A 27,895-nucleotide genomic window follows, 5' to 3' on the forward strand; every position below is an offset into this window, starting at 1 on the left:
AAAACCTAATAAAATAAAGTCTCAATTTTATATTAAGTCTAAGGTCCCAAAAAGAATGAATGATCTATTTTTTAAAATATATTTGTTGTTCATTTTTAGAGATAAATACAATAAAATGAAAATGTTATGATTATCAAATTTACTTAATTTTTTTTTATGAATAATATATATAAAAAGTCTTAAAAAATAAACAACTCGTATCATTGAAACTGGATCGATGGTGGGCCCTACGAGTCCAGATAACGCCTCTCTCTAATAAAATATATATTTTAATATAAAAAATATATTAATTTTTTTTTCATTTATATAACTGACGAATTTCAAATAAAATTAAAATTAAAATTAAAATGTTATATGAAGTAATTTTAGAACATTTCCAAGTCACTCTTTAAAAAATAGCATTTTCAATTCTTCATTTATTAAATTTAAATTTAATGAAAAATTAATAAAAACAGTGCTTCAACTGTTTTATTAATTTGGTATCAAATGAAGAAAGCAATACTCTTTTTTGTCAAATAAAAAAACATTTATCGTTTCATCAAATTTATAAATGACTGTTGGACCCAATGTCTGTCTGGACATCTTTCTTGACAATCAATTTTGAAAAGAATTTAATAAAATTTTATTTTAGACAAACGATCGGCCAAATAACCGTCCGACCAACCGGCCAAATTTAATAAAAAGATCGAAATATATTGTATCAAGTCAAACTTTTATTCAAATTTAATAAAAAGATTGAAATATATTGTATCAAGTCAAACTTTTATTCAAATTTAATAAATTATACAATGAACAATTGGAGTTGTTGTAGCTTTGAACCTAATCCTATTTTATTCCCTCCAAGAACAAATCGTACTTTAGTCCTCTGTTTCCACATGCCACTCCAAATCACCCGAATAACACAAACCCGCACATCGGAGTCCGATGATCAGACCCATCTCCGGCGATGATCCGCCGGAATCAGATACAGGTTTCACCGGCGACATAGCCAACAACAATTCAGATTCAGATTCAGATTCAGATTCATCGCCTCTGCTTAAAACCACCAACAAAATCCCCAAAGACACATTCAACATAGCCTACACAATCTACTTCATCCTCGGCTGCGCCTTCCTCCTCCCCTGGAACGCCTTCATCACCGCCGTCGACTACTTCTCCTACCTCTACCCGGCCGCCTCCGTCGACCGTGTCTTCGCCGTCGCCTACAAGCCCCTCGGCCTCTTCTCTCTCCTCTTCATCGTCGCCTATGCCCACAAACCCTATTCCTATATCCGAGTCAACGTAGGCCTCTCTCTCTACGTTTTCTCTCTCCTCCTCGTCCCTGTTATGGATGTGCTTTACATCAAGGGCCGCACCGGCCTCTATGATGGCTTCTATGTCACGGTGGCGGCGGTGGCGATTTCTGGTGTGGGAAGTGGGTTGGTTCAGGGTGGGATCGTTGGGGCCGCCGGAGAGTTGCCGGAGAGGTATATGCAAGCTGTTGTCGCCGGGACTGGAGCTTCAGGTACTGTTTCTGTTTTGACAAATGCTGATTGTTTTGGGTAATTTTTTCTATATATTGATTTCAGTGTTTTGGTATACAATTATATGTGAAATTTTCACGAATTATAGTGGTTCATGTTGGGCATTTCATGTACGGACTGAATTGTTTTGCTGTTGTAATTTTATATTTGCTTGCACTATCATAATTCATTCTCTGTAAATTAGGGTTTTTTGCTTTATACTGTTTCTTCATGAAGTTATCTAACTTGTGAGTATCATTATTCTTTTAAAGCATTGTTTTGTAAATTGGCCTTTTACTGTATTTAGGGATTTTTTTTTATTTTTTATTTTCCAATTTTATTTACTAATACCATGTTTAATTTGACAAAATAGAACAAAAAATCGCGTATATAATTGCATCTCCTATCCTACATATTAGAGCAGCTCCAATGGCTTGCCATTAGAGCTGCTATTGCCATAATTTGGCAGCTCCAGCACTCCAATGGCCATAATTTGGAGATGCTATATTGACACAAGCTTTGGCAGCTGCTATTTGTCCCAAATCATCAAGAAAGATCTCCTTCCTTTCCTCCCTCCTCCCAACAAAACATCCTTCCCTCCCGCCTGCCATATTTGCAGAAAAAACATAGAAATTGGTGTTTTCAGACGACCGGCCGGACGTCCGAAAACAACAATTTCTGTGCCAAAATAGCAAAAATGGCAGCTGAACCACTGGAGCACCATTGCTATTTTTCATCCATTTTCTACTATTCATTGCCATAATTTGGCAATGGCGATGCTATTATAGCATTTGCCATTGGAGATGCTCTTACTAATCTTGAGACCTTAATCCCATAATATTACTAATCCCAAACAATATCAAAAAATCTACTCCCCTATCAAAAAGTTGGCTTAAAAGTTGTTGCCAAACTAGGCTACTTTTGTTTGATCCCCCTTTACCTGGTTCACTATTGTGTCTTGTTTTAGCAGGGGAAAAAAAGAGCCCAATTCCTTCATTGTAGGTTCACATTAAAACAGCCTATGTGGATTAGGTGATTTGGTGAGAAATGATAAGATTGTGTTTGGTTTATAAATTAGATGAGAAATGCATGTTATACCAAAACGAACTGTAAGAAGGTGGACTTACACCTGATCCTCGTTAACTTTTTTTGGCGTAAATAAATGAAAGTTACTTATTTTTAAGTGTCTCGGATCTGTGTTCAGACATGGACATATTTTCTGGGTTGAGAAAGCTTCAGCATGCTAATGTTCACTAGTCGTAGTGTCCTGCATTATTATTTTGTTTTCTATATGCAAGTTTTGTGCATGAAAATTGCAGTAGAAGCAGTTTAAATCATTTATTTTATACCATGGACTGCAGGTGTTCTCATCTCATTTCTACGAATTTTTACCAAAGCTGTATATCCTCAAGATGCCCATGGCCTCAGAAACAGCGCAAATCTCTATTTCATTTTAAGCATTGTTGTGATGATCGTATGCATTGTTTTCTACAACGTTGTTGATAGACTACCGTTTATTAAGTACCATAAATATCTGAAGATTCAAGCTGTAAATGAAGAAAAAGAAGAGAAAGGTGTCCTAACGGTGGTGCTCTGGAGGTCGGCTTTGTGGGACATTGTTGGTAGAGTCAAATGGTGTGGATTTGGGGTCTTCATCATCTACGCCGTGACATTGGCTATATACCCTGGTTGTGTTACAGAAGATTTCCATTCCCGGGTACTAAAGGACTGGTATCCAATCCTCCTCATCACTTGCTACAACGTGTTTGATCTAGTTGGCAAGTCTCTACCTGCGCTCTGTCTCCTTGAGAATGTGAAAGTTACACTCGGTGCATCTTTAGCAAGGTGGTTGTTTTTCCCTCTGTTCTTGGGTTGTTTGCACGGTCCTGAATTCTTCCAAACAGAGATCCCAGTAACGTTGTTGACTTGCCTTTTGGGCCTTACGAATGGTTATTTCATCAGTGTCTTAATGATTTTGGCTCCCAAAAATGTCCCACTGCAACATGCAGAGATTGCAGGGACCATGATGGTTTTGCTCTTGTTCTTTGGCTTGGCAACTGGTTCGGTTGTGGCTTGGTTTTGGGACATATGACTCTTTAGTGTTTTCATGGTTTGTGCAGCATTTGTTCTCTGGATTTGGATTGACCAACTGTTGGTTTTTTTTTTAAAAGAAAAAATTTGTAAATCTTCTGTTAACAAGTCTTTATGAAGTTGTAAAAACTTGAAAAAAATTGAAGATTGGATTTGAAGGCCTTGGTGTCTTACATTCTGTTTGGATGGAGGGGTTTGGGGAGAGAAGAAAAGAAATAGTAAGAATTGGAAACCCTTCACTTATTTGGATGGTTAAGTAAGATGAGAAATGATGAGAGAGGGTGAGAAATAAACTCTTATTAAACCTATGTTTTGTTTCTCACCAAAAATAGTGAGATTTAGTGAGAAAAGAATTGGGTTTAATGAAATTTGTTTAAAACACTAAAATCATCCTTATGGAAAACATAATTTATTAATATGTAAAGTTATTTTGGTAAAATGAAATAAAATATTTTCTTTTACTTTCTCTATCCAAACAAGATAGGTAAGACACTAAGGCCATGTTTGTTTGGGCGGACTGGATTAGAATTCTCATGACTAATAGTCCTAAGACTACGAATCCATTGGATTATGTATCCTATCTTAACTAATAGTCAAGTTTAAAATAATTAATCCGTACTTCAATTGTTTAACCAAATATCGGATTAATAATTTTATTAGATTATTAGTCCAATCCCAAACTCATATCCACCCAAACAAATATGACCTAATATTTTTTCTCTTTTATTCATCCAAATATAATAGTGAGAAACATGATCATTTCTTTTCTTTTCTTACCCAGGTAAGAAACCACAACCATTTCTTTTCTCACTTCTCCTCACAATCCAAACAAAGTGTTAGGGGCTGTGTGATTCAGAAGACATTTTGTGTATTGGCAAAGTGGTTGATTTGGAAGAAATGAAATTTTGGAGCCCCTTTTATGAAAGGAATTTTGAGCCCTTTTTGCCTTATTTGTAAGATTTCGTAGAATTTTTCTTTGATTCACCTATACAGGTTCATGTCTCTTATATTTGTTATTCATAATTGACAAATTTTCAAGTTCTACTACATGAGCATATATTTGTGTTCTTTATGAATAATTTTGTGTTGGAGATTGTTCGGTTTAATTTTTGAAATTTGATTCGTCTTTAACGAATTTTTTTTTTTCATATTTTAATTAATTTTTTTCTTTATTTTTTGACCGCCCTAATCTAAATAAATTTAGAAAGTACAATAGTTATGAATATATAAATATATATATATATATATATAATAAGTTTACTCCAAAAAAATGTGCTAATTTTTTGCAGTGATATTTTTAGATTTTTCAAGAATATTTTACTTCAAAACAAACTATTTCATCATTTTCAAAAAAAAAAAAACATTCCATACCTATTATTAATTCAATTACACAATGTTTTTTTTAAGTTTATATTTCTCAAAATTGTCGCAGAATATTAATTAATAGATATGTTAGGTTTTATTATTGGCAATCCCATTTGACAAAATTCATTTGTGTTGTAAATTTATTCGCATTTTTATTTCAGTGAGGATATGAGTTGTTAGATGCGAATCCAACCCAAATTGTGTCTTGCAGAGAAGTTTGTGATGTTAATACTTTCAAGATTGCCACTTCGCTGATTATGACAGGGGTCAACTCGTGGGGGTCCAGGGGGCAGCGCCCCTTGGTGGGTCCAGGGCAGCGCCACGGCGAGGTCGAGGGGCAGCGCCCCTGAAGCAAAATGCAAAAATGCATTCCAAGTTGCCTGTCTGCTCAAGCGGAGAATGCTGGGTTTCAGAAGTTTATTCACCTGCAAAAATACTGGATGTTGTTTTTTCCCGCTCGAGCTCGAGCGGAGATCGCGGGATAGGTTTCTATAAATTCGTGTTTCAGTCCGAATCTAGGATAACTTCTCCAGATCTTCTTCTTGGGTTCTAGGGTTTATATCTGGAGATATTTTGCTAGTTTTCTTTGATGTTTTGATTATGTATTCAACTCATGGTTTAAAGAGTATACATCAAAGGATTATTTATTTGTTATACACAAAAGAGAGAGTTGTTCTTCAGTGGATTCTGAAGAATTCGAGCCTAAAGCTTTGGTGGATTCCGGAGTGGCTCATCGTCAAGACAATTCCGAGGTGAAGACGGGGTTGGAAGAGGCACATAGAGGTTGGTTCAATTCGAGCGTGGATTCGCTAGATAATTAAGAGTATACATGCGTAATTCATTTATATCTTCTTCGTGGATTGTTTTGTGGCTGTTGTCTGTGATTTTTTATCACAATTGGAGATGCCCAATTGTGATTTTTTCACGTAAAATTGTTTTGTCGATTTGTCTTGATTGCTTGATTGGAATTGTTATATACTGCTTAAAATTGATACATAATCACAAATCAACATGTAGGAGATTTCTAAATTTTTTCAAGGTATAATAAAGTACACATACATTGGGTTTGTTTGGACAGGGGTTTGCTTTTTATTTTTTAGCTATTTTAATTTGGGGATAAAAAGTTTTGTTTGGAATGAGTTTTTTAACTTTTGTGAAAAAAAATAATAATAATTATGATTTGAATATAATATTTTATCTTATTAACATTTTAACTCATTTTATCTTTTTATAATTATTTTAACCCTCACCCTGTTATGCCAAACAAGTGCATAGTGTTCTAAGTATATATAGCACTCATTTGGGAGGTTGGTTGAAATCAAGATCCCCTTCTTGCATTTCCTACTTGCAGGACTTTTAGGCCTAATTTTGATAATTCAAGCCGTTCATATTTTAAAATTTGTTCAGTATATCATACCTGTAAAAAATCAAGTTGATCGGATATCAGAAAGCATGTGTTCAAAAAACTGTTTATTAAATTCTTGAAAAAAATATTTTTTAGTTCGAGTTTTCCGAACCCATGCTTTCTGATATCCGATCAACTTGACTTTTTACATGTACGATATACTGAACAAATCTTAAAATATGAACGATTCGAATTATCAAAATTGGACCTAAAAGTGAGGCCAATGGCCCTGCAAGTAGGAAATGCAATGAGGGGATCCTGATTCAGTTGGGTTGGGGTGAGTTAGAACTAAAATAGTCACAAAAAAGACCAAATATATTTTTTACTTAAATAAGACAAAATAACACATCCAAATTATAATTATTTTATTTTTTCCCACAAAAGTCAAAAAAACCAAAAAATCCATCTCAAATGAGATTTTTTAATCACAGACTAAAAAAATTAAAAAGTCAAAAAATCAATCAAAATCCCAAACGAACCCTATATATCAAAATCAAGAAAATTCAAATGTTGCGTGCACCTTAAAGCATAGCAATTACTGTTGTGCTCCTTGTAGGAAATTGTCCCGAGTATTTTTCAATAATCTAAATCGTTCATATTATAAGATTCATCGAATAAATCATAAATTAAGTTGATTGGATATCTATAATCCTATAACCAAAGCCCATTTGCTTCTATAAAAATTAACAATTAACATAACTTTCATAAATTTTCAAAAACAATTATGACCTAATCATGAATATTCGATTAACTTGATTTATTACATAAATAATATTCTTGATGAATCTTACAATATGAACAATTTAAATGATCGAAAAACACTACAGAAGACCTCCCACGATGGGGCAAACCCCCTTCTCCGCGCACCATATATGCACACAAACAACATAAATGAATAACAAGCTCGGTTTATTGCTCTCTGTTTGTCCTTTTGTCTCAATGGAACATAATATATAAATGATAAATTACACAATTTAGTAATTGAGATATAAATACATCTATAAAAACAGATGAACCAAGAAAAATTCTACCGAATCTTACAAATAAAGCAAAAGAGCTCAAAATTCCTATAATTGATTCTGACTCCATTGAAGGGCTCAAAATTTCTTTTCTTCTAAATCAACCACTTTGCCAAAATAGGAAGAATCTTCCGAATCACGCAACCCCTAAGGCTCTATTTGGTTTGATTTTTCAAAAACTAGTTTAGACCCCCAACAAAAAAGACTAAAACATGAAAAAGAGTTCATTAAACACAAACAGAAGCCTATCTAAAAATAATTTTTGAAAAATCAAACCAAACAAAATCTTCCCAACCAAATCTTCAACTGTAAACACTGATTATGCATTAGTTGCATATTCTCAGAGAGTTAGACTAATAAGAACTGTACTTTGATGACAACCTTGAAAATTTTCTCCAAGGCACCACTATAATTAACCGAAGAAATATAAAGACTACCCGAGAAAAACAACTATGGCAAAAGAAACCAGTGCTTGGATAAGAAGTGATGTGCCTAATGCCCGTCCACCTTGCTTGAATTTCAACAATGAAACCACTAAGGAGTCAAAAGTCCCAAAACCAAGCCACAATTGAACCGAACGCCAAGCCAGCAAACAAGAACAAAACAATCACAGTCCCTGCAATCTCCTTATGTTGCAGCTGGACGGTTTTGGGAGCCAAAATCATTGGGACACTGATCAAGTTGTCATTTGTAAGGCCCAAAAGACAAGTCAGCAATGTTACTCGGATCTCTGTTCGGAACAATTCAGGACCGTGCAAGGAACCCAAGAAGAGCGGAAAAACAACAATCTTGCAAAAGATGCACCGGATGCAACCTTCAGAGTCTCAAGGAGATAGAGTGCAGGTAGAGCACATTGTAGCCAGTAATGAGGAGGATTGGATACCAGTCCTTTAGTACCTGGGAATGGAAATCTTCTGTAACACAACCAAGAAATATAGCCAACATTACGAAGTAGGTCATGACCCCGACAACTCCACACCATTTGACTCTACCTACAATGTCCCACAAAGTTGACCTCTATAGCGCCCTGGTCAGGACACCTTTCTCTTCTTTCTCCTCATTCACAACCTGAATCTTCAGATCGTTATGGTACTTAATAACTGGCAGTTTATCAACCACATTGTAGAAAACAATGCATATGATCATCACAACAATGCTGACAATGAAATAGAGATTTGCACTGTTTCTGAGGCCATGGACAGCTTGCAGATATACAGCTTTGGTAAAAATACGTAGAAATGACATGAGGATGTTGGATGTGTCCTACATCGCTTGGAGTTACCCCATCTGTGCTAGTTATAAGGCTCTAGTTTTCCTCTCCTTAATTTCTGTGTTTTAAGGAAAAGTGTGGACTGGGTTTTTCAACTTGGCATCAGACATTGGTTGGGCCTATTGGTTGGGCCTATAACTGGTGGGCTATTTGTACAGCTAGTGTGTGTTGTGGTCCGTGTGTTGAAATGTGTCCCACATCGTTTGGAGTTACCCCATCTGTGTGTTTGTTGGAATGTGTCCTACATCGATTGGAGTTACCCCATCTGTACTAATTATAAGCCTCTAGTTTCCCTCTCCTTAATACTTGGGTTTTAAGGAGAAGTGTGGGCTGACTTTTCAACTGATGCATGTAACCATGGTATGAACAATAAACTCGCTTCAATTGAAATTTTTATGTATCAAATTTGCATATAGTGAAAACAAAATATAAATGGACACTACTTCAAATGAACATTATTAACATGTTAAAGAGTTCAGAGGATAAAGTGTAGTTCACCTTCTCTGACCCTTCACTAATTTTATCATCTAATTTGATTTCAAATTTGAGTAAAAAACTTGATTTGATATGAACAACTCCAATCTTTTCATCAAAATCTTTTTAAAAATTCTCCAATTATCCCAAATTTTCCTTTTCATCAGATTTAATCCAAAAATATCATCTCCAATGCTTTATCTTCTTAAATTTTCATCAAATTCAAATTAGATGAAGGATCTATTGAGTTTTCAATTTGATTAGAAAAAAGAAGAAAAAATGACACTTATGCACATTTGATGAAAGAATTAGAGATGATTTTTAAGCCCTTTATCATCAAATTTAAATTTCATGAAAGAAAAAGTGAAGGATTAGGAATGATCAGTGAGCCATATCAAATCAAATTTTTGATCTAAATTGCTGAACAAATTTGATAAAAAAAAAAAAATCTAAAAATATTATGAAAATTTACAAAATCCCAGAAAAAAAAACAATAATATACCTCTCCAGCGGCCCCAACGATCCCACCCTGAAAGAATTACCCAAAATAATCAGCATTGTCAAAACAGAAACAGTACCTGAAGCCCCATTCCCACCGGCGACAACCTGAATATACCTCTCCAGCGGCCCCAACGATCCCACCCTGAACCAACCCACTTCCCACACCAGAAATCGCCACCGCCGCCACCGTCACATAGAACCCATCATAGAGCCCGATGCGGATGTAAACAACATCCATGACAGGGACGAGGAGAGAGAAGAGGCCGAGGGACTTGTAGGCGACCGCGGTGATGAAAGCGTTCCAGGGGAGGAGGAAGGTGGCGCCGAGAGTGAAGTAGATTGTGTAGGCTAAGTTGAATGAGTCTTTGGGGATTTTGTTGGTGGTGATTTGAAGAAGATGCAGAGTCTCTGAATCTTCTCCGCCGTTGTTGTTGCAGGAGAAACTCATATCGGAGAATTTGTATCTGTTCTTTGAATCTTCGCCGGAGATGGGTCCGGTCATCCGACTCCGATGGAGGTTGTGATTTGGGGATTTGTTTACAGAAGCATGTGGGAAGTGGGAAGTTTTAGGCTGCGTTTGATAAAGTTTTTTAAATGTAAATTGGGTATTTTGGAACATCTTATTTTAGTAATTTTTTAATTTTTTTATTAAAATATTAATATGTTTGAAATGATTTTTTATTTTTTACAAAAAAATATGTAAAAAATAGAGAGAAAATAAAATTTTTAACTTTTTAGTATAAGTTATAGATTTTTTAATTTTTTTAGTAATTTTTTTGCTTTTAAGTTAAAATAAACACGGGTCAAACGAGGCCTGAATATAGAGTTGTATTTTAAGTTTGTGAGTTTTAGAATTATGATTTGAGTGTGAAAAATTTATTTAATTATGAGTTTTGAAAAGAGTTTTAAATTGAGTTTTAAGTTTTTGAAATTAGAAAAATTATTTGATTCAAAAACTCACAGCTCATAACCAAATATACAACCTAAAATTCTATTTAAAACTCATAAAAAAAATTAAAAATTTAGAAAATATTTTTAATTTAATACATAAAAAATAACAAGTATTAATTGTAAAAAAATAAATAAATAAATAAATAATAATTTATTACATTGTTCCGATGAACCAGTCAGACGTTTAGGAGGACGACCGAGTAAGTCAAATTTCAAAATTCAAATCTCACCTGAAACAAATTTTAAAAAGTGATGTGAAAAATTATACCCAAATATCACACTCAAATGGAGAGGTGAAATCCACGTGAGAGTTTCACCAAACGGAATCTTTTAAATATTTTTGCTTAAGAGGAAATATTTTTGCTGGGGCCATGGGCCTACGGAAGAAATGAGATGTATCAACCAGGCATAAATAGTTTAAATAAATAAATAAAGTATTCAAATCAAAAGTCTAAAATTAGGGTAATTTTGGTAAAGTTTTTTAAATATAATTTAAAAATAAAGTTGTATTTTGAGTTTGTGAGTTTTGAAATTATTATTTGAATGTAGAAAATTCGTTTGATTATGAATTTTGAAAAGAGTTTTGAATTGAATTTTGAGTTGAGTGTTGAATTGAGCTTTTAATGTTTGATGTGACATATGAAATAATAAAATTTGTTTGGTTAAAACATCTCCAATGGTTTGCTATTGGAGCTGCCATTGCTATAATATAGCAGCTGTGTTGAAAAATGATACTCCAATAGTTGAATATGGCAGTGATGAGTTGTTGAACACACCAAAATTAAATACTAAACTACACAAATTCTTTCAGAATAATGGCAAGTCTAAGTATCGATCCACAGGGACAATTGTGAAATTAAACTAATTTAATTGTTAAATTCCTAAATTAATTTTGATAAAAAGATTGATTGTTCATAGCCTAAATTAATAACAAATAAATTAAACTAAGGAATTAAATTATCAATAATAAATGAAATTTGGTTTACTGAATTAGGGGAAAAACTAGGGCAAAGAGTCCACCACTAGCCACGTAATTAGGGTTTCCAATTAAAATCAATTATGCTATGGTTTGAACGGATTAATGCTTCGCAACTACAAGCTCAAAGCATTGATCATCACATTCAATGTACGAGCACGAACCATCTCAAATAATATGAATCGTTCACTCTAAACTAAGGTAGTGATATGACTCGTTCCTCGTAGCATGGTTCGTCTCATACCTTGAATGTGAAGGAATTGAAAACTCATGTATGGATAATATTCAACAATCACAGAAAGTCAAATATTTGAAGAGATAATGAAAAATATATATAAGAAACTTCTAAATCATCATACAAATGTTCAAACCTTTACATAATTAAAAATCAAAAAGAAAACTAAATAATTACATGGTTAGGGTTTCATCAAAACCCTAGAAAATGAGACTAGCCACTCATGGAGGGGTGGAAAGAGGTAGATGGAGAAGAAACCACCATGGGAGACATCCTTAAAGCTTTGTGTTTCTCTTTCCTTCCAAACCCTAGCCTCTCTCTTTTAGGTCAAAACAAGTTCTGAACCCTAGAAAAGCCTTTTCCTTGCCTTTTTATACTTCCAATCTCGTCCAAACAGGTTTAAAACGTCGGTTTGACTTTCTCAGAAAAAGTCAACGCACGTGCGGGAAAGTCAACACTGTCCAAATTCTGTCTTTTTGCCCATTTTATGCTCCGACGATGTACAACTTGATTGACATTCAACACACATAAAATATACAGTTTGACCAGCAAGTGAAATTAAGAGATTCTAATTAACGACCTCAATAATGTACATTTCGGCCTTAATCACATCCCCCAACTTACTACTTGCTAGTCCTCAAGCAAGTAAAATAAAATAAAATTAAACAAAATCTATCTATTTCCTTTTTCGTGGAAAAATAGTTGCATTTAGCATATGCAACAAACCTTTAAACCACAAGGTTACCCCAAGTGGACGAGTAAAGTCTCGTGAGGGTTTCCAGAAATGATACCCACAAACATTAATATATTCATATATACTCAACAACAAATGACCACACTACTCCACCTAACAATCAACTTATGTGCCACTACAGTGTGATATTGAGACATCATGAGTCATTAAAGGCATACTGGACAAGCATGAAGGAACTTATTGAGTCGAAACCGCAATTCAATTAATACCAAAGTAAAGTTCCCTATACTTGTGCATGCTAGTAAACAAGTCATGAGTACCCTCGGTGTAAAGTGGAATCTCCATATTAGTTAACTATCCACTATAATAGCCCAGTGTAACTCATAATAACACCCAACATATACAAAAAAAACTAACCTGTTGCAGCCAAGATTCTCAATCTTTTTTTTTTTTTTCTTTTTTTTTTTTATGATTGTGCAATGTCCTGATCCATTAAACTTTCTAATCAACCCATGTAGCAAGTTTTGGGCCAATGACTCCCAAACCAGACGATTTTAGGGCATTAGGTGTAGAAAAACCCCTACGGGCTCAATAACTCGAGTTGAAAAGGTTACGAATCCAAACTAGTCATTCTTCTTGTTTTTCCTTAACTGTGCAATGTCCAAGTCCCTTAAGCTTTCTAATTAACCCATGTAGCAAGTTTTGGGCCAATGACTCCCAAACCAGGCGGTTTTAGGGCATTAGGTGTAGAGACACCCCTACGGGCTTAATAACTCGAGTTAAAAAGGCTACGAACCCAAACTAGTCAAGTGTTTTTTTTTTTTTTTTTTTAAATCTTGGCTCCTCATTTATTCTTTTCTGCAAGTCTAGCTATTATCAATGATGTACACCAGGGATTATAATAAAAAGATCACCGCTATGATAGTGTGTTCATATGAATTAAGGCATACTCATGACAAGTGTACTAAAACCACAAACACAGACAACTCTCCTCGTGCAAACATCGCATACAAGTATCTGCCCAATAAACCCTTTTTCATACAAGTCTACTATGCTCTCCAATTAACATATGCAAATATCATCACCCTACTAGCAAAAAGTCACATCAAGTGATGTAATGCAATCAAGTGAAATAGGTATAAGCATGAATTATGTGCCAAATAGAAATGCACAAAAGAAAATATAACCCTCATCCCCCAACTTGAATATGACATTGTCCTCAATGGAAAAGTAAAAAGAAATGAGAGAAAATTACCAGAATTGTAGGTGCACATCCAGGTAGGCAGAGAGTAGCATATACACACTTCACACTTTTTTTCTTTTCTTTTTTTTTTGTAGAAAAGAAAGAATTAAATAAATGAATAAAAATGACATTAAATTAAATTAACTAAACTAAACTATAAAATAAACTAAATGAAACTAAATTATAAAATAACTAAAACACAAAAGAGACTAAGGTATAGAATAAAATAACCTAACCTAAACAAATAAAATTAAAAATAAAAATAAAACAATCCACAAACTAAAGAGAATCAGTAACGAAACAATTTACACTAAACAAATATAGCAAATAAAAAAAAACTAAATTAGAATTATTGTTAGCACCATGATTTCTGAGGGTTTTTTTTTTACGAAAATAGAAAATAGGAAAATAAAAATAAATAAATAAATAAAATTTGATTTTTTTAAAAAAAATTATAAATAAAATAATTGTATAATTATTTATTCATTTATTTTTAAAATTTATTTATGTACTTATTTAAAATTTATTTACTTAAATAAATTAAAAATGAAAGTAAAATAATAATAATAAAATAAAACAAAACCAAACATTTTGTTTTGTTTTTTTTTTTTTTAATTGCTCCGCACTTGGCCACGCATTGGCCACACACCTGCTTTTAAAGCAGAGTGAAACCTCTCAAATGCACAATTTCCCGCACGTGCGGGGCCCAGGCTGCATGTGTGGCGATTTTTCTCATCCAACGCAAATTTTTTTTTTTTTGCAAAACGTCGTCCCGCACGTGCAGGAGTCAAGCCGCACGTGCGGCTTGGTCAACGCCGTTGGTGCCGCACCTGCTTATTAAGCAGTGCTCAACTTGTTGATTTACACATCTTGCCACACGTGCATGAACACTGACGCACGTGCGGAAAATTAATTTTTTTTTTAACAAGTACAACACAAAATTATTATTATTATTATTATTATTTTTGTTTTATGTTAAAATGAACAAATATAACCCCTTTTTTTTTTAATCAAAACTAAATATTTCTACCTTCAATTGACATCCGAAATAAATATAGAACATAAGAAAATAACGGAATGCCTACTAAAGGTGTAATCTTCACGCGAAAACCACGGGTACTACTTTTCTCCCTAACTGTGTTTGTAACTTTCCCTATTCTCCAACAGGGTGACAGACTAGGTTGATTCGGTATCCAGAATCGAGGCGCATAGAGCTACCTCAACCTATGGGGCTGCCATACAGAGTTCAAGCCGAGATAATTTTGAAGCAATCTCCACACTCCTGGGTATTTAAACTAGACTCTAGTCTCGAAAATTCCAAACCTTTGTGTTCTAGGCTTTGCCATTCGAACTCTAGTTTTTACCGTCTCAGTTGATCTCCTAGGAACTCACTACAAACACGGTTAGGTGGCTATACCAGACCGTCAGATGCTGTTCGGGCACGGCTAACACCAAAGGAATTACACCTTTAGAGGATTTAAAGTCTCCTAGACGCAAATAAAGCATAACGAGAACAAAGAAAAACAGAATAGCATAGAAGGGAAAGAAAAAAAAAAAAAAAAAACAATCTATCAATCATAGTAAAATGGGTCCATCAAAGCAATGGACTCAATCATATCCCCATTCCCAATCCCCTCTATATATGGTTTTAATCTTTGGCCAGTCACTTTGAAAGTGTGGCCAGTCTTTGGAACTCTCACCTCAACGGCGCCATGAATAAATGCCTTAACAACTATAAAGGGGCCATCCCATCTTGATCTTAGCTTACCCGGAAAGAGTCTCAATTTTGAATAAAAAAGCCACACTTTTTGGTCGGGTTCAAAGGATTTCCTATTAATGTGCTTGTCATGGAATTCTTTAGTCCGAGCTTTGAAAACTCTCGAACTCTCATATGCATCATTTCGGATTTCCTCCCAAAAGTAATACCTGACCTGTGAAAAGAATCGGTCTTTGTCTTGCTTAAACCAATTCTGCGGAATTTGCCCAATGGCTAAGTAATTCACACTATGTGCAAACCACGGGGGGCTCGTTTGTGATAGCTCAAAGAGTTGTTTGTCCAGAAACGAATCATGCAAAATGAGTGTGGCCGGGAATGGCTTCAACTCAAGTGTAGGTGGTGTGACCAAAGATGGTATGGCAGGCTCTCTCGACAGAGGAAGAAGTGACTCAAACCGGGCTTTCCATGGAGGAAAATCCGGTGTAGAAGAAGAATTAAGCAAGACATTCACCTCCTCAACTGCCCCATCAATATCAAAATTTTCAAACCCAAAATGAGCTAGACAAGCCTCTAAAGGGTCCTCTACAAGAATGGAGGGCAAAGCCTCCTCCACAATCTCATCCACAACATCCACTAATAAGCACTCCTCTCTCTCATGAGGTTGTTGGGATGCTTGGAAAACATTAAGTTTCACTTGCATGTTGCCAAATGAAACTTCCATAACCCCGGTCCGACAATTGATGTATGCATTGGCCGTAACCAAGAAAGGTCGACCTAAGATCACCGGGATTTGTTTCTTAGAATTGGTTACCGATTCCATATCTAACACCAAAAAGTCAACAGGGAAGTAGAACCTATCAACCTTAACTAGCACATCCTCAATCATGCCACATGGCACTCTGAGGGACCGGTCAGCCAATTGAAGAGTGACAGTAGTGGGCTTCAACTCGCCAAGCCCAAATTCCTCGTACACAGAGTACGGCAATAAATTGACACTAGCTCCTAAATCTAATAAGGCCCCATCAATGAAATGGTCCTCTATAATGCATGCAATGGTTGGGGCATCCGGGTCCTTAAGCTTAGGAGGTGTGTCATTCAACAAGATAGAGCTTACTTGCTCCATGAGTAGGACCTTTTGGGACACATGTGTCCTAGATTTACGCTTTTGCGTACAAAGGTCCTTCAGAAATTTGGCATATGATGGTACTTGCTTAATCGCCTCTAACAAGGGAAGGTTGATTTTTACCTGTTTAAAGACATCTATCATTGCCTCCGTAGATGCCGCCTTCTTATTAAAAGGGGACGATGTATCAAGGCATTGGGGAAAAGGTGCCTTAGGCACATATGGAGTGCTAGGGACTAAGTCATCCCTCTTAAATGTTTTCTCCTCACCCTTGCTCTCATTAGGTGTACCCCCATGGTCACCCTTCTTAACTCTAGTTGCATCTGGCGCAACTGACTGAGGCTCTAACTCCCTACCACTTCTCAAAGCAACCACCGCCTGCACTTGCTCATGTTGCTTACCATTCCCACCCGAACTTTCTACCCCGTATTGTCCCTTAGGGTTAGCTATAGTTTGACTTGGTAATTTTCTTTCCTCTCTCCGATTCATGTTAATAGCCATTTGACCCAATTGGGTTTCTATCTTGGCAATAGGGTGAGTGTGGGAGTGAACTATCGGTGCTAACCCCTTAAGTTTTGAGAGAACTTCCAACACCTGAGTCTCAAAGGCAGAGTTGCTTGAGGAACAGGCGGGGGTTGTGGTTACCGGTACGGTTGTGGGGGTCGATAAGGTTGCGGTGGTCGGTAGGATGATTGGTTGGCAAAATTATTGAAATTCTGTCTTGGTGGTGGAGGATTGTAAGAAGTGCCTTGTGAAGGGGTCTCCATGAGAAATTAGGGTGATTTCTCCATCCCGGATTATATGTGTTGGAGTATGGGTCATTACCCGGGTTGAAGAATCCTTGAGCCACATTCACATGCTCTTGGACTAACTCCAGAAATTGTGATGCCGAAGGGCACTCACTCAAGTCATGAGCATGGCTCGCACATATAACACATGCCTCACGGAATTGAGGTTGATCTTGCTGATCTTGCTGGGTAGGGGCATGTTCCGTAGCTAATAAGTGGTCTATCTTGCGGGATAGTGCCTCTACTTGTTGGGCTAACTCTAAGTTTTGTCCAACCTCATAAATGCCCCCTCTTTTTGGGGCTCCAACTACTGGTTGCCGGACTTGCCGGGCTGCGGAGGCATGGTGAAGGGAATTATCAGTTAGGTTCTCAAACAATTGCTATGCCTCGACATCATTTTTAGACATGAATGTCCCACCACAGGACGAATCCACCATTTGGCGATGCGGCTCAGTTAAGCCATAATAAAATGTTTGAACAAGTTTCCAATCAGGCACTTGGTGGTGGGGACACTGTTGGAGAAGGTCTTTAAGTCTTTCCCACGTCTCATGGAATTGCTCGCCATCCATTTGAGCAAAGTTTGTGATGGCTCGCCTAAGTTGGTTGGTTTTACCTATGGAAAAGTACTTCTCCAAGAACCGTTGCTGTAATTGGTCCCAAGTTATGATTGAATTAGCAGGTAAAGAATTTAGCCAGTGTTTGGCTTTATCCTTTAATGAGAATGGAAACAATCGCAACATTAAGGCCTCATTTATGAAATTCTGGATCCTCACTGTCGAGCAAATCTCCAAAAATTCATTCAAATGCTTATGAGGATCATCATGAGTTAGTCCATGGAATGATGGGAGCATTTGTATGGTACTGGACTTAATCTCATAATGAGCAGCAGTGGTGCTGGGTAATTGGATGCATGATGGTGATGTATATGCAGTGGGTGTAAAATAATCCTTAAGGGCCCGGTTAGGCACATTTGGGACATCAGGATTTGCCATCTCTAATGGCTCAATGTATGAATACGAATACTCAAGCCTAGGAACACGGGCAGAAACCCTAAGTCTCCTAAGAGTCCTTCTAGTTCAAGGTCCAAACTCCACAATTCAGGGCGACAAAAACGGCGCCTGTGCATACACTACCCACACACACACAAAAAGTTCTACTCGGTGCACTAAGTTACGAAAGCAAAATGCTAAAGGAGAAATACTCACAGCGGTTTAACGAAAACGCTTTACTTGTCTTGCGGATGCTTGACATGTAGACGTTATCTCCAACCTCTGTTTGAGCTTTGACTTTCGTTTTAGCACTTTGGTGCTTTACTTGTGAGTGTTTGTTTCTGTTTACTCACTTTAGTGCTGCGGTTTTTTTTTATTTCTAAAGCTCGGCTGCGGTCCGCTTGCACTTCAATGATAGCTCCAATTTCAAACGCTCTGCACACTTAGCAACACAAAAGCATAAAATCCTAAACTAAAAATTAAAACAAGAATGTAACTTTAAATTAACTAATTTCGCTAGAAGTCCACGGCAACGACGCCAAAATTTGATGGGTCGTTGAACACACCAAAATTAAATACTAAACTACACCAAATTCTTTCAGAATAATGGCAAGTCCAGGTATCAATCCACAGGGACAATTGTGAAATTAAACTAATTTAATTGTTAAATTCCTAAATTAATTTTGATAAAAATATTGATTGTTCATAGCCTAAATTAATAACAAATAAATTAAACTAATGAATTAAATTATTAATAATAAATGAAATTGGGTTTACTGAATTGGGAAAAAAACTAGGGTAAAGAGTCCACCACTAGCCACGTAATTAGGGTTTCCAATTGAAATCAATTATGCTATGGTTTGACGGATTAATGCTTTGCAACTACAAGCTCAAAGCATTTAATAAGAAGATCATCACATTCAATGTACGAGCACGAATCATCTTAAGTAATACGAATCGTTCACTCTAAATTAAGGTAGTGATACGACTCGTTCCTCGTAGCATGGTTCGTCTCATACCTTGAATGTGAAGGAATAGAAAACTCATGTATGGATAACATTCAACAATCACAAAAAGTCAAATATTTGAAGAGATAATGAAAAATATATATAAGAAACTTCTAAATCACCATACAAATGTTCAAACCTTTACATAATTAAAAATCAAAAAGAAAACTAAATAATTACATGGCTAGGGCTTCATCAAAACCCTAGAAAATGAGACTAGCCACTCATGGAGGGATGGAAGGAGGTAGATGGAGAAGAAACCATCATGGGAGACATCCTTGAAGCTTTGTGTTTCTCTTTCCTTCCAAACCCTAGCCTCTCTCTTTTAGGTCAAAACAAGTTCCGAACCCTAGAAAAGCCTTTTCCTTACCTTTTTATACTTCCAATCTCGTCCAAACAGGTTTAAAACGTCAGTTTGACTTTCCCAGAAAAAGTCAACGCACGTGCGGGGAAAGTCAACGCACGTGCGGGGAAAGTCAACGCAAGTGCGGGAAAGTCAACGCTGTCCAAATTCTGTCTTTTTGCCCATTTTATGCTCCGACGATGTACAACCTGATTGACATTCAACACACATAAAGTATACAGTTTGACCAGCAAGTGAAGTTAAGAAATTCTAATTAACGGCCTCAATGATGTACATTTCGGCCTTAATCTGGCAGCTGCCAAATTTGGAAAATGCCAAAGCTTGGCAGCTGCCATTTGTGCCAACTCAGCAAAACTAACTATTTTTCTCCCTCCCTCCCTCCCTCCCTCCTTCCCCAGCAACTGTTTCATCATTTTTTTTTATAAAAATTGAACAAAAAAAAATTCAATATATTTTTTTTTAATTTGCCCAAAATCAGCAAAGGTTTTTGTTTACAGAATCAACAAAATCAACAACAATCAATAAATCATGCTCAAACAAAGCAATAAGTATCAACAAAATCAACAACAATCCATAAATCGAACAAGAAAAGTGAAGAAAAGGTACCTGTACAAAGAACCGAAGGTGGAGAGAGTCGGGAGAGAGTGAGAGACAGAGGAGTCTCTTTGATCGTCTATCTCCTGATGAATCCTCGATCATCGATCTAGTGGTCCTTATTTATGCCCATTCACTAATCTCACTCGCTCCCTTTCCTTCTTTCCTTCAATTGCTCCCTCTTTCTCATCCCCAAAGTGAAGAAGAGGGATAGAGTTTGTAAGAGATATAGAGAAAGATAGAGTGATAGAGTGGCGGGGTGTAAAATCAGAATGAGGAAAAGGAAATGAGGGAGGGCAGTGTCTTGGAGTGAGAAATAGATAGATAAGGTTTGATCTTAGCCATTAGATCTATATAATCCAACGGTAAAGGTGCTCTCTTGGAATGTGTAACCTAAGCCAACAACGGCTCTATTTCAATCTCTATTTCAACTCAATGTCATTTTAATATTTGGTAATGAAATTTCATTTTTTTATTTTTATTTTTGAGTATTTTCTATAAATGAATGTAATATTATTTTTGCAATGTATAATGTTGACTATTTTTTAGTATAATTTAAATTTTTCAATAAAGTATAATAAAAAAATAAATATATTTTTTGAAATGAAGGTAATAAAAAGATAAAATACATGACATTAAATGAAGATAATTTTATTATAATAAAAGACATTAAATAAATTTTTTTCCCAAATTTTTAATTTTTTTTCATTTTTTATATTTGTTTAGTTGGGAATAATATAAATATATAATTTTTTTTACAAATAGTTAAAAAAAGGTCACAAAAGACAAAAAATAAACAAAAATAAAATCACAAAAACCTATATCCAAACAGCACCTACAAACTTGGAGGGAAAGTTGGTTGAGATTTGCCAAAATAGCAAATGACCATTGGAGTACCATTGCTATAATTTGGCAAAATAGCACTATTCATTGCCAAATTATAGCAATAGCAATGGCAATATAACAACAACCATTGGAGATGCTCTTATAAGTTTTGAAAAGAGTTTTTAAAATTTAATTCAAATGGCTATAACTCATAACCAAACACGCTACTTAAAACTCTATTGAAAATTTTAATCAATACTTATAAGCAAACTCTTTTAAAATTCAATTAAAAAATTAATTATTAACAGAAAATAACATTAATCAATTTTTTTAATTGAAAATATTGCAAAGAAATTTTTTTTTTTCAAAATAAATATTCAGTTACTGATTTAAAATAACGTTTGGTTGTATATTTGGAAAGTTATACATTTTAATAATTGATATTTTTAAACATAATTATTATTATTATTATTTTATAATTATCAAATCAATTAAAAAAATCAATTATTATTCTAACTATAACCATTTTTATCCAACTTAAAATAATTAAAAATCAAAAAGTAAATTATTTTTTTTTATTTTATTGACTTACAACTCATTCACAATTAGAAAATGTTATGAATCTCAAATAATTTACCAAATGTTTTACCAAATCTCTCACGTGGTGTAAGACTTACACAAACCCATATATATGTGGGTTCTACACCCATATAAGAAGTTTAGTAAAACATTTAGTAGATTATTTGGAGTGCCTAGTATTACTCTTCACAATTTTTTCAATGTGTATATATGGTCTTCACATCACAACCCCCAAGAAACCCTTTTCTCATCTCCTTTCCCACCGTTCACACACACATGACACACATTCTCTCTCCTCACTCTACAACCACAACCACAACCACAACCAAAGAGAGAGAGAGAGTTCCAGAAAACCCCTTCACCAGCTGCCCCACCCTAGTCCTCAACATGGCCAACTACCTCTCCTATGCCACCAACTAGAAAATTAGTCTATAATAGCACAAACACATATATGTATGTAGGAAAGAGTTACCAATTTCTTTATTCATGTCTTCTCTTCTTCGCTTTCAACAAGAAATTAGTCTACAATAGCATAAACACATATACGTATGTATGAAAGAGTTACCAATTTCTTTCTTGATGTCTTCTCTTCTTCAACCAAAAAAAAGCCCACCGTAGTGGTCAATTGACTGGACATACGGGAGGATATCCGGGGAGACGACTGGGTAAACTCAAAAATTCAAAAACTGTACGAAAAGGTGAGAGCTTTACTTGGAATTTTGTTTTGGAAGGAGTTCTACCAAACATGAAACATAACTGCATTTTGAAATGTGTGGTGGAATTAACTTTTGAAAATCTCATCCAAACGCTTTGTTCACGTGAAGGGGTGAAATTGTGATTGGAAAACTTTACCAAACAAAGGCTAAGTTTTTCTTATTCAAAGGTTTAGGCAATGTTTTAAAAATTGGACCGGTGAGGGAACCGGAAAAGAGATCGGGTGGACGGGACACTGGTTCAACCATCGGGCTGAACCAAAATCGAACCATTATGTCGTAATTATTTTATAAATATTTTTATGATTTAAAAATAAATAAAATACATTCATTAAAAATATTTTTATAATTTAATATGTATATATATATTCATCAAACATATATGTTTATATTAATATTATTTGTAAAAATATTAATTATACATATGTTTGAGGGAAATTAGTTTAAATACAATTAATATTATATATTTCCTACATATTAACAAGGAACCATGGTGGTAGAGTGGAAATTCATGTTCTTTGGAGCTCGAGATGTTGGGTTCAACTCCTTTTCACATCAACTCTTTCAATATTGGACCACATATAGCAAACCGGTCCGGTTCGCTTCAACCTGGACCGGGTCGACCGGTTTAGCGGTTTAACCGTGGTTCCCACCGATTTTGCTTAAAATGGCCAGTTTTCATGACGGACCGGGTTAGAGGGTATATTTGGACCATGGACCGGTCGACGGTTCAACCAGTCGAACTGGCCGGCCTGGTCCGGTTTTCAAAACATTGGGTCCGGGCACTAAAACATTAACTTGGGTGTTTTCTTTTGATTATTTGATGATGAAAATTAGAATGTGTTTCTTTCATAATTCTTAGTAAGAAAGATGGAATTTGGGCTTTACTCTTTACCTTAAACCTATTCTGACCAAATGTTTAAGACCCATCGGGCACCGGAGTGAAACTGGACTGAACCAAAGCAAAACGGCCAACTTCTTCTCTGGTCAGTCATCCACCCCAAGATAGTGCAGTTTTTTTTTTTTTTTTTTTTTCCAATTCGTGTGGGCATTCCATTATCCCATTTTTTGATATATTCATGTACCAAATGCATGAATATTTATCTTTCATTGCCTATTACTTAATCCATTGAAGGTAATGCTCCACTTTTGTCTTCTATTAGCTTTATTAGTGTTCCATTTGCTCCATTTTCTTCATTAATGCTCCATTCTTGTCTTCCACAATTTCTCCACTTTCATTGCCTATATGTATACATCAGATTATTAAGAGGAGAAAAAAGATAGATTGAGTAGAGAAGGCTAGAGATAGAGAAGAAGAGTGTTTAAGCTTTGAATTCAAGAATTAGCCAAAATTGAGTATTAATTGTGAATTTCCATTTTCTCAAGTTATACACTATATCTCATCTTCTATTACAAAATCATGCAAGTCAAGTTATTGTAGTCAAATTCTAGAACTTAGATAAAAAAGAGAGTGATTGTTGTTGAGAAAGAGAAAATCAAAGAGTTCACCAATTTTCCTCCACATATGGTGTTATACAATTTAAGTCACCATTCTAGCTCAAATTTTGAGCTTTTGAATTGAGGATTGAGAACACAATTCACAATCTTGAGGATGATCAAAAGGAAGTTTGGAAATCAAGAAGTTCATTCTTTCTTTGGAAGGTGAATTTTTAATTTCTTTCATTTTATTGCATTTTCTATCTTATATTTGTTTGCTTACTTTAATTTCATATTCGTTTTGCTGTAATCGAACTAGAAGTGGTTAGTTGAGACACCTATATATTCCACGTTTATTCTTTTCTCGGTGTTGCAACAAGGCAAGTTTTGCTAGGCCTAGTTGGTCAGCCGGCCTATTTGTCATGACCCATCCCAATGACTAGGGTTGGATTCGTAACTTGCTAATTTCTAAAATTTCTCAGATTAATTCCAAGTAATTAAATTAAATAATGCAGCAGAATAAAATCAAAGATGTAGATAAATAGCTGAAGCGTACATGAAAATTATTATTTATGTAACGATGTAACGTCAGTCAGATAATGATTACAAGTAAGCATAAAAAAAATTTAAAAAAAAAATGATATTCATGTCAAATTTGGGTTCTGATCAATGGGGTAAAACCATCATTCTTTAAGTTTCTTCACTTGAAAGGAGTTTGAATAGCTATAAGCATATGACAAAGTAAAGAATATTATACTAAGAGTATAAGGGTATATACATCACCATGGATAATTATTTAGGCTAAACGATGAATAGTTTGGTTTGAATAAATTATTTAGACATAGAATACAAAAATCATATAAACGAAATAATCATAACCACGGTACAGAACAGGAGAGAGGGTCACAATGTGAGTAATCAGAGGGCCAATGGTTATTTAAGTCCCGCAAGGCATGAGACTGTCAAAGGGTCACTAAGGTGACAATTTAAATGGCTAATGGTTATTTAAGTCCCCTAAAACATAGGACCACTGTAATGGTGTTTATAAAAATAAACGTTTATATACTCACTGTCAAATAAATTCCAAGACATGGAAAAGAATATATCTATGTATATATCGTATGGGTAGTTTGGTCATTTTACAAAAGTGTGTCCTTATGGACAAAGAAAATAGAGAGAAATTCTATTTTCACACGCCTAATTAACTCAATGCACACACTTAATGAAATATTATTTTAATAGTAATTATACCCTAAACTAAAATGACTACACTGGACATCCACCAACATCCATAATATTATATAAAAATATTCTCTGTACACATGAAACTCAATACCTTATTGGTGTACTTCTAAGAACAATCTGATCATGTCATATAACTCTTGCATCTGCTTCAAACCCATGCAATTTTTAAAATTATCAATGTTTTGAATTCACATAAAAATGCATTGTGTAGAAAAATTTTGTTCATAATGATGCAATTCACAATCTAACCCCTCTAATACTTGAACATAATTAAGATTAATTTCTGAGAGAGAAACTATCAAAATTCAGAAAATGGTGTAAGCGTGTCATTATTGTTTAACAAACATTAACAACAAAAATACTAACGATTGAGATATAGCAATGACACCAAAACACCTCCAACGAGAGCACATTTGTCACAAATCCCAAAAATAAAAAATAAAAAACACCCACATATGTACACACCTTTGAGAACCCCCGAAAAAACTACAGATTTTCAAACAAATCTCAAACAAACATTTCCATAAATAGCTCATCGTCAAACTCGTCCTACCAAGTTTTCAGTGATCTGAGCGAGCGATTGAAAATTGTATCGAACAATCGTATCCACAAACACGAACGTCTCGTCCTTTGTATTCCCCGGCGGCATATCCATGGCGTATGACTCCACAACCACCGTTCCGCCGCCGGTGGGGGAGGATCTTCAATGGAGTGTCTCAGGTCTTTATTTTGTTCAACGGAGTTTCCCTTCACTGTGAACCGAAATAGGGAAGACATTGCTCTTCAACTTTGAATAGGTGTATGGAAAAAGGATTAGTGTGTGGAAAAAGGATTGAGGTGGTATATGTACAATATAAGAGTGTAGCTCAACTTTTTCGTGCCCCCTTTCTGAAGGTGAATAAGCCCTATAGTATCGGACTCCCGCGGTTCTGAATCTGATCTCACAAGTGCAATGTGAAACAGATAAATACCAAAAAGTCTCAATCTGGCAAATCTTTTGAAAAATCAATTTTGAATTAAATTGCCAAAAATGGACTGCTTTGCCAGATACAGAGTCACCACCTAAATATTTTTGAAAAATTTAGGAAACCCATGACTCGTGCCAAAGGCCATGTGTTCGTCATCACCAAGATTGTCTCGACTCGGGAACTTAGGTACAAGAGGGGAAGGTCATGAATTGAGCACCCTCGTTCGCCCGATCAAAGATCGACTTCTACTAATCATGATATGAATCTTATCTACATTATATGCTCTTGTTCCGATTTATTTAGGTTAGCATTATTATGTGATGCGTACACATACAAGTATAGACTAACTTGCAAGAATTGGAACATTTGATCTCATGTTTGTTTTGAAAATTGTTTTGAATATGTGCCACTTGAAAAAGTGATCACATATAAACATTGCTCAAATTATTCCAATTCAAGCAATTAGCCTTCATCCACAGGCATTCAAACAATTTATTATTTAAGCATTTAGCCTCATGGCAAGCATGTTAGATATGGCAACAATCACACGCATGCGACATACTAAAGCGAGTGAAGACTCACCTAGTACTCCAAGCCAAAAAGATAAAAGAGTTAAAAAAAATGCATGATCCTAACTATGCAACATGACTAATGCAACGCATGCAACATGCAATTTGCAATTTACTAGGCTCGACTACTAATATGGCAAACGAATCAATTTGATAACATGCGGTCTAAGCACATATTCAAAGAAATATTTAAACTAACAATGCGAGTTAGAATGATGAACCGAGCCTCGGTGCATGCAAAACAAATGGATGCAAACATGAAGTATGCTAAACAAAAACATGATGTCCTAATCTAACCATCATAAGCAGTTAAATAAAAGGGAGAAAGACGTGGGGTTGGAAGATATACACATTATTACAACATTGCGCCCTCACGAAGGAGAGTCCGAATGAACTAACTAGCTAACTAATTACCTAGCTATTACAACAACAAATGAATAATTTAGCTAAAATACTTAACTAATTATTACAAGTCGAATGAACTAATTAATTAACTTATCTAGCTAATTAAAATAATTACGACACGAGACGAATTAGTTATTCTAACTAATTAATTACAAAGCCACTATTTTAATCACAACACTAATATATTTATAACACAGATCCCAAGGATTGATGGAGGGTTCATGCATGAATGCGGTTTTCACCCGAAAAAGCTATTGTTTCTGTTGCTGAATGCCTTTGTTGCACAGTAGAACATTTGCACTGATCTCCACCTCCAAACCAACTCTATTTTGCTTCAAAAGGACACTGCTTGATTTTGCATTGGTGACCAACAGAGGGCCTGTCATCCACTGATGATGGCCTGTCGGCCTGCCGGCCACTGATGACTGGGCTTTCTTACTACAACAAAGAGCAAATAGAGCAAAGACAATGTATTCTCAAGGGTTTGTTTGCACAATTTATTCTTCCTTATCATTTGAACAGCTCAAAAGAGTAGTAAAACTTGATTCACAAACCATTAATCTATGTAATTTCATTGCATGATGGCCTATGAACCAAAGTGTGCAAATTCATTGAACGCAATAAAACAAGACTCTCAAAACCACCTTCTTATCATGAAATATCAAGAGAAGTAGTTGACAATGAATCTTGAACTGTTTTCATCACTATGGAGTATGAAACGACTTAAGACTCAAGGGTTCAATTAACGTCCGATTGAACCCTAACCAATTATTATCTTGCACCTTTTTATTCACCAATTTTATTACTCCATTTTAATTACCTCTCAATTCTTTAATTAATTAAGTC

At 35.2% G+C, this 27,895-nt stretch overlaps 2 protein-coding genes and 1 long non-coding RNA gene across 4 annotated transcripts; 1 reads left to right on the forward strand and 2 right to left on the reverse strand.

The window, feature by feature from the left end:
• Window positions 1–718: 718 nt before the first annotated feature.
• On the forward strand, window positions 719–3,751 carry LOC114274450 (equilibrative nucleotide transporter 1). The gene is made up of 2 exons (XM_028216375.2): window positions 719–1,504; window positions 2,864–3,751. Exons 1-2 carry the CDS (start codon window positions 925–927, stop codon window positions 3,592–3,594), a joined length of 1,311 nt encoding a protein of 436 aa, XP_028072176.2. The 5' UTR covers window positions 719–924; the 3' UTR covers window positions 3,595–3,751.
• On the reverse strand, window positions 3,348–4,664 carry LOC145801429 (uncharacterized). The gene is made up of 2 exons (XR_014342902.1): window positions 4,300–4,664; window positions 3,348–4,085 (listed from the first exon to the last, which is right to left on the reverse strand). It is a non-coding gene; the product is annotated as an uncharacterized LOC145801429 (long non-coding RNA).
• A 2,589-nt stretch (window positions 4,665–7,253) lies between these two features.
• On the reverse strand, window positions 7,254–10,201 carry LOC114274449 (equilibrative nucleotide transporter 1). Of its 2 annotated transcripts, none has more exons than XM_028216373.2 (2): window positions 9,705–10,201; window positions 7,254–8,296 (listed from the first exon to the last, which is right to left on the reverse strand). In XM_028216373.2, exons 1-2 carry the CDS (start codon window positions 10,127–10,129, stop codon window positions 8,101–8,103), a joined length of 621 nt encoding a protein of 206 aa, XP_028072174.2. In that variant the 5' UTR covers window positions 10,130–10,201; the 3' UTR covers window positions 7,254–8,100. The 2 variants fall into 2 exon arrangements, with proteins under 2 accessions (XP_028072174.2, XP_028072175.2); XM_028216374.2 differs by having other exon boundaries at window positions 7,254–8,450.
• Window positions 10,202–27,895: the final 17,694 nt, after the last annotated feature.

Source organism: Camellia sinensis, chromosome 10 (assembly GCF_055761805.1).
Source record: "Camellia sinensis isolate YWXY chromosome 10, ASM5576180v1, whole genome shotgun sequence".
Classification (NCBI taxonomy): Eukaryota; Viridiplantae; Streptophyta; class Magnoliopsida; order Ericales; family Theaceae; genus Camellia; species Camellia sinensis.